Source organism: Triticum dicoccoides, chromosome 1A (genome assembly GCF_002162155.2).
Source record: "Triticum dicoccoides isolate Atlit2015 ecotype Zavitan chromosome 1A, WEW_v2.0, whole genome shotgun sequence".
Taxonomy (NCBI): domain Eukaryota; kingdom Viridiplantae; phylum Streptophyta; class Magnoliopsida; order Poales; family Poaceae; genus Triticum; species Triticum dicoccoides.
Window position 1 is genome coordinate 514,290,274 of NC_041380.1, and position 8,153 is coordinate 514,298,426.

The following is an 8,153-nucleotide window of genomic DNA, read 5'->3' on the forward strand; positions in this document are numbered from 1 at the left end:
TGAGGATCAGGGTGACGGTGATAATGCCACACCTGACCAACTTAACGGGCATACAAGGATGTCCGATGATGAGAACCCCGAAGATCCCGAGGATGAGGAGGAAAGTAACTATCTCCCCGAATCCGAGGAGGAGGTTAGTCTCAGACCCCGCCAGATTTCATCGTCCCTAAGGACCCATTCGAGCAAGAAAGGTTTCGACGGCGACTCATTGCAGCCGCTCGAAGCTTGAAAAAGAAACATCAACAACTTCAAGTTGATCAAAACACGCTCAATGATAAGTGGGTAGAGAGGTCCTCGAAGTCGAACAAAACTTTGATTCACGGAGTGAGGAACAAGTTAAATCCTACCCATGACGGTGTTTACTTCCAGCATTCGATGACGAAGTCGCCGAAAACGTGCCATTCAAGCACGAACGAGTTGATCAACCAGGCCGTCCTCCTCGGGGACGGGACATGCCAACAGGGGAAAATAGAAATCCCCTCACAATACCTCGCCATGAAGGCCAGGACCCAGTCCAATACCCTGAGTCGTACGATTTGCGAAGGAGATTAACGGCAAACCCTGCCCCAGCTTTAGATCCACATATGGATCAAGAGGACATGTGCCCTGCTGGGCAGGTCGGCTATGAGCCCTGGTTGGACATGCATGGGAAGGCTCGGGAGCAGACACATGCTCGGATGCCAATGGATATCTAGCACGAAGCGGCTCGTTTTCGAGGGCCTGCTCACCCAATATGTTTCACGGACGAGGTCATGGAGCACCAGTTCCCTTAAGGGTTTAAACCCGTTAATATCGAACAGTGCGATGGAACTACTGACCCGGCTGTGTGGGTTGAAGACTTCTCCACATCCATATGGCTCAAGGAGATGATGTGCGTGCCATCAAGTACCTACCGCTGAAACTTAAAGGACTGGCAAGGTATTGTCTCAATAGCTTGCCCGAAAACTCTATCGGGAGCTCGTAGCAGCTCGAGGACGCCTTTAGGACGAACTTCCGAGGTACCTATGTTCGCCCCCCAGATGCCGATGACCTAAGCCACATCATTCAGTAGCCTCGCGAGTCCGCTAGGAAATTCTGTAATTGGTTCTTAACTAAAAAGAATCAAATAGTAGATTGTCCTGACGCAGAAGCGATCGCTGCTTTGAGGCATAGCATCCGAGACGAGTGGCTTGCACGACAGTTTGAACAAGATAAGACGAGAACCATGGCAGCCCTTACCTCTTTGATGACCCGATACCACACGGGCGACGATAGCTGGCTGGCTCGTAGCACTCAGAGCAATGAGGTCGGCACCTCGGAAGTACGCGACAGAAACAGAAGGCCTAGGCGCAACAAGAACAACAAGCGTCGACACAAAACCAGCGGCAGTGATGTTGATGACGCAGCTGTCAACGCTAGATTTAGCAATCCAAGGACTGACCAGAAAAAGAAGCCCTTTAAAGCGAACAGGGATGGTCTTACCACACTTGATAAAATCCTCAACAAGACTTGCCAGGTTCATGGCACTTCGGACAAACCTGCCAATCACACTAACCGGAACTGATGGGTTATCAAGCAGGCCAAAAAGATTGCAGTCGAAGGCCTGGGCAAGAGTCTGTCTCGCAGCGAGGACACTCGCGGTCCCTGAGCTCCTATGACTAAACCTGAGAATGGTTATTAAAAAACTGGGTGAAACGGTTTGGTTCTTACTTTGGGTTTGATTGATTCAGGTTTTATTGGGCCGAATCTTTTTTAGTTTGGTTTTGGTTTGGGCATGTGAAGAAACCAATTTGGATATAGTTGGTTATGGGCTTAAACAATTTGGTTATTAACGGCTATAAACTATGGGTCCAAACCGGTTTCTGGGCATTGGTTATGTGCAATAAGTAAGGACGCATCGATAACGAGTATCTTTGATTCGCGTACATGCTGCGATACACTATGTAATTCTGTATTATGAGGAAACACCACATGCAAATCGAATGTATTTGCTTGTGCTTTTGCTAAGCAATTGGTTTTAATACACTTGCCAGTAAGCTTTTCAGTTGTGGGCATTGTCTTTTTGACTCTTGCTGTGTGTTGAGTGTATCTCAACGATAACTTTGTTTCCAAACTGTTGTAGATACACTTATGCCTTTTCTATGTCATTTGCTTCTTAACATGTCGATTTGTGCAATCATATATACATTGAAGCAAACACATAGTTATGTATTAGGTTTAAACTCACGGTTATGTATTGAGTTTAAATTAGTTTAGGTGGAAAAAATGTTTAGTTTTGGTTGGGCTGAAAATGGCATTAAACGGGTATAGTTCAAGTATGGTTTTGAGAGATACATGTACGAGTATAGTTCAAGTATGAAACCATTTTCAGATTTACCTACGACACCCATGGAAGCGCATTGTATGACCCGCGCCCCTCCATGGACGGCTTGGCGCTGCCCATGCCAGTGTCACCGCTGCTGCGGCTCCGCTGCTCCGACTTCATTTAAACCTCCACGCCACCCTCATCGCCGCCTGTTCTTTGAGACGAACAATGAGAGATGTGCAGGAGCTTCGCCACCTTCCACAGGGACGGGGGGCTGGGACGCAGCCGCGGCGGCGAATTCAGCATCAAAGGGAGGGCGAGGGGATACTCGGCCGCCTCCAGGCGGAGTAAATTTTTTTGCTCCTCTAACTGGTTTAGGAGATCAGCTAGGTGCCAGTTAGAGGAGTAAAACAGGCGGAGTAAAAAAATTTACTCCTCTAACTGGTTTAGGAGATCAGCTAGGTGCCGGTTAGAGGAGTAAAACTGAAATCTTCAATGGATTAAGATCTGTGACAAACATGTTCGGATTTCAATGGATTAAGAGTGTGTGACCAACAGCAAGCAGAACACGATTCGCTACAACCCCCCAAAACACGAGAACCTGCTTGCTACCTCAACTGGGATGGAATCATGGAACCGTAAGCAACAACGCCTGAAGGTAGTTTTTTGCACTGAAAACGAACCGCTCCAGTCCGGTATCTGTTACGCCGAGCACGTGAAAGTAAATGGGGAGCAGAGCTCATGGTCTCTTCTTAGTCGGCGTCCATCTCTTCCAACGCTGCCTGCGCTGCTGCCTTGGCCTGCTCCAGAAGATCATTTGGAACCTACACGAGGTATGAAAAGTTAGCAAGGAATTCAACAAAGGGCAACTCTGTGGCCTATGTACGGTAGCTGTGGAGTTCCAAGGGAGGGGGTATTTTTTTATGAGTGGCCGTTTATCACCTTCTCATGCTGACGGTTAGATTCATCGCACACCCAGCTCAGTTCCAGCTCAAAAGATTTGTCTTTCGCTTCATCGTGTACACCATAAATTCTACATGTACAGGAAAAAAAGTCAGCCTAGTAATTATTTCGGGTATGGCAATTTGTACTAGAGTATTGCAGCCACAAATACTCCTTGTGGGAGTAAAACCATGATATGGAGGATCAACAATGTTGTTCCTTCTGAGAGAAAATCAATATTTGTTGTGACTAGTAATTACTGGCCATCTTCATGCTTGAGCAAGTAAATGTACATGACTAACAAGCTTTCAGGCCATTCATGACAGAAATCTAGGTGGTATATCCTAAAGATGAAACTTGCAGTAGGATGGCAAAAGATTTAGGACATACATCTTGGCAACCTCAACAATGCCTTCCCTGCAGGTTAGCTCAGAAAGCTTCAATTTCTCTATCTCCCTGTATGACAAGATTAAGATAGATCAATTAGAATGGAGAACCACTGTTTGTGGCCAATAAAAATACATAGTAAACATCATCATAAGTATTTTGTGCAGATGCATTTGACAGCCGCTGCGAACAGTAAAAAGGGACATTCTACAAAATTTTGAATCGCACAAGTTCTTTGTAATATAAAGCTCTCAATGTCATAATGTATCTGAAAACATACACATCAATGGCTACAAAGCTGCAAGGGGAAAGTAAATACAGATCAAGTTTTAGTTAATTAACAACTCTTCCACTGAAAACTAAATCAACGGAAAGACCAATAAAAGGACAAAGAGATAAACGGTCAATGTATTTAGACTATGTAAATGATGTGCATCTATGATCTAAAGTACGTTAACATCAATGGTCAGTTTGGTATTGTGGGCCTTAACTGCGGAAGCTAGACAATTCAAAGAATTACACATACCAGTTCTGGTACAATATTTCTGTTATGGCTGTAAAGAAGTGGTTATTTATCAAAATGCTAAACTGAGGGTCTGTTTGGTTAGTTGCAGTGCTTTTTTTTTCTTCTAAATTTTGTGCGAGAAGTGTGACAAGTCACAATTTATTGCTCAGCAAACTTTTCATCACAGGTGTGCCAAGATTTCACAATAGATGTATCTGACGTGTAGGGTGCACTGATGCAGTTTTAAGAAAATATGGCGCATCAAAATTTGTCAAAGAAACAAATACGAGCTTAACCCAAACCTGCCTAACTCGTATGTAGCAAACTGTGGTAAGCAATAAAACACCACCTAAGCTGTGTTCTGCTAGTGGCAAACCTAACATAAGCAATAAGTATTTCGCCCGTTGAATATGGAACGGCTAAACTACTACCTGCATAAACGCTAAATGTGGATGATCATTTGATGAGCAGCTTTAAGAATATCAACAGCATGTTTACTTCCTTATTCCTAAAGATCTACTTTGAAAAATTAAAATGGTATTTATAAAAACGATTCATGAATGTGCCATGCTTTAGCCGTGCTACTGGTTTGCAACAAAACAGAAAATGGCCACTACAGGAATCATACAACAGAAAAAAATTAGTGAAAACTTGATTGGCTTACGTTTTTGCAGCCTGTCTTCCTTTACCCAGAGCAGCACCAAAATATTTCTGTCAAAATTCAACCATTAAGTCATAAATTCCAAATGCGTCTACTGCTACTAAAAGCAGCACTGCACATCTTAATCCATGTACATAAAGTTGTCTGTTTACTATGAAATTAAACTTGCCCGGTCACTGACAGGAAATATAAATATGTGTTATCTAGCCAACTTATACCTTGCTCGGTCCTAATAAATAATGGCAAAATAGAAGAACTACCATGTCTTAGATTGAGAACTCACATATGAGAGCCCTGAAGGTTCGATCATGTAGAGCTGTGGCCCATCCCTATCATAACCTCCAAGAATAACTCCACAGCCAAAAGGCCTGAGACAGGAGTATAAAGTGTATCAAACTATCACGTAACATGTTGGAGGCAACCACCTTCTTGAACAAGAAGAACATCTTAACTGCCTTACCTGAGCCACCAGTAGAGTGTACACAGATGAACGTAGCTAGCTACACGATCAGCTAATTCCTTCACAGGCATGGGTTCTCCGTATACCCTGGTGGATTACAGCTTTAGGTTACAGTTCTACAAACATTTGGTATGAAAATCAAAAGTCTCACTAATTCTCACTTTTCATAATTGGCAGCTTCTGACTTTGCTCTGGAGACCACCTGCCTACCGTCTGCTGCTAACCCAGCCACAGCCTGAAAAAGAGAACAGGAATTAACTTCATTACCAAATGCAATCCGTTACAGTAAGAAGAAAGGCAATTATAAAGAGACATGAAAGGGAACACTGCAGAATATATATCCTAAATAATTGGTGCATTCGCAGAGAGAGACCAGCCTGTACGTAACAAAAAAGGAAGAGAGATTACCAAGCCAGAGTTCCGGTGAACAGAGTGAAGTCTCCGATTCGACCCGGCAAGTATCATCTTCGATGTTATCAGCTTCTCCACACCCTATAGACCAATATATTAAAAGGTTATCACACAAAAGAAGCACAGAGTACCACCCCATCCGGGTAAAAGGAAATACAGCAAATAACCACTTACGAGGACAACTCCATCTTTGCACTTGATCCCAACAATCGTCCTACACAGAATCATCCAAAGTTTCATCATGAAGTTGCACAGACAGAGAAGGTCAGGAAAACAGGGGAGGGAGCTAGGTCACACCCGCTGTTGTCGACGGCCTTGCCAGCATACTCGACCTGGAAGACACGGCCGTCCGGGGAGAAAGTGGTGACGGACAGATCATACCCGGTTCCTATGCTACTCATGGTTAAGACTTAAGTCGCTTCAATCACCGAACCGTTTATACAGTTCTCTCCTGAAAAAAAGAGATCACGACAATCATGTTAAGAATAAGCAGGACAAGCATCACTGCATCGGGGAACAAGCATATGCAGGAATCGTTCAGATTTCAGACAGATGTACTACGCGAGGCATTTTGGCGGAGTTGTAAGATGCCTAGTGATTAGTGAACCTTGTATTGCAAACCAATCCGAGGTCTGTTGCACATTTGCTAATGAAGCTACCTGCCTACAGCTTTAAGAAAAAGCGCTGCCTGCCTATGTGAAAACCTGGAATTCCCCTGGTACCAGGATGCGGTCTACACTGCAACGCTACAGATACGGCTAGTTGCCGCTGGTGGCTCCAGGAGCGGACCTAACATAGGAGGGGGACGAACAAGGTTTCGGCCGAATTTCAACCGCGCAGCGAGCGATTCTACGACAGACTGTAGCGGTGAGCGCGATGGGGCGGGGGGACGGGGGCGCTTACCGATCCCGGCGAGCGGAAGAGGCTGCGTCGACGGCGGCGCGGGCGAGGGGATCGTCGGCTCCGGCTTGTGCCGCAAGAAGGTGGGGAGTGTGGGTTTGAGAGAGCCGCCGGGACGGACGGGCACGAGCTGTGTTTGCGGGGCGGAGGCGTGCGCGTCGGACTCGAACCAGGGAGGCAGCCGGCTGACTGCGTCGGACCAGCAAGTCGGGTTAGACTACGAGGGCTGGGCTGGGCTGGGCTGGGCAGGGGCCCATTCCGCGATGCGTCAGCTTCGTCTTAACGTGGGCTGCACAAATGTTTTGAATCAAGGCGAAACGTGAAGGTTTTGAATCAGTTCAAATCATTCATGAGAAAGGAGAGTCAAATGTTGAAGCACACAAACCTGGCAAGAGCTTCTGCTACTTTAGGTTTTGCGAGGCAATAGACCAGACCTTATTGTAATTTCTTCCAACATTTTTTGAATGAATAATAAAGTGCTTCGACCGCTCAAAAAAAAATCTAGGGTGCACAATATTTTCTATATTTTTTATGCGGGGGATCTCTTTGTAATGTACGGACATATGTCCTTGCCTAGTCTTTTTTTTTTGGAAAAAAACGTTCAACCATTCATCAACTATCATGGGAGTATATAACCTTCAACTATCATTGGAGTACATAACCTTGTACAATGTGAGTGCTTAGTGAAAGAAACCATTTTTTAAGCATATGTACTCCCTCCGTCCCATAATATAAAAGCGTTGACACTACATCAGTGTAAAAAACGTTATTATATTATGGGACGGAGGGAGTACTTATTTGTAGAGGGTATATGCGCAATTAGACATCTATCCTCCTATAGAGATAAGCACCAGTGCTTAAGCAAAACTTTGTTTATTGTACTAAGCATTCCATAAGCACTTTGCGTCGTACAAGGCCTTATTTGTTCTCGGGTATAGTAAAATATTCTCGATGTGCTTTTTTGTCAAGAAAATATGTGTACAATTCTTTTGATTATATGAGGCAAAAATAAGAAATGATAGGAGGATTTTAATGAAAATATGGGGCGCAAGAAATCAGAAAGTTTTTCAAGATGTTGATGCTGACGTTTCATCGACTATCCATAATATTTGCTTTGACCTAACTCTATGGTCACATAGGCTTAAATCTCCCTTGCGTCTGTCTTTGGTGTGATTCCGTGTAATCTGTGAAATATATCCGTGTGAGGAGCCTTTCCCCTCATTGGTGAATGTTAAAAAAAACAGGAGGATTCTACATGGAAAGAATAGAAAGATAATTTACGAGGAAAAGAAGAGATGAATTGTGCACATTGGTATTGAACACCAATTTAGAGAAGGCATGCGGCAAAACTTAGTAGAGTGTTTCATTTTGGTAAAATGCCACTGGTTCAAATCTTGTCATGCCTACTAAGGACCACGGAGCCATGCCTCACGAGGGCATGCATAAGTGTGAATCAATATCTCCCCTAGTGAAGATCCCGAATGCTAATGTTGTTTTAGTTGAAGAATTAATTGATCCGAAGAGTTGGGGTGGGACAGAGATAGTGTCATTGAGAACTTAGTCACACCGGATGTTGATGCCATCTGCAAGATACCAACTAATA

General features: G+C 44.3%; 1 protein-coding gene across 1 annotated transcript; it reads right to left on the minus strand.

The window, feature by feature from the left end:
• Positions 1-2,762: 2,762 nt before the first annotated feature.
• Positions 2,763-6,710, minus strand: LOC119284667 (proteasome subunit alpha type-3-like). The gene is made up of 11 exons (XM_037563822.1): positions 6,554-6,710; positions 5,948-6,101; positions 5,825-5,864; positions 5,648-5,731; positions 5,401-5,474; positions 5,240-5,326; positions 5,063-5,147; positions 4,783-4,829; positions 3,617-3,682; positions 3,227-3,317; positions 2,763-3,108 (listed from the first exon to the last, which is right to left on the minus strand). The coding sequence occupies exons 2-11, from the start codon at positions 6,049-6,051 to the stop codon at positions 3,037-3,039; spliced, it is 750 nt and encodes a 249-aa protein (XP_037419719.1). The 5' UTR covers positions 6,052-6,101; positions 6,554-6,710; the 3' UTR covers positions 2,763-3,036.
• Between the last annotated feature and the right edge of the window lie 1,443 nt (positions 6,711-8,153).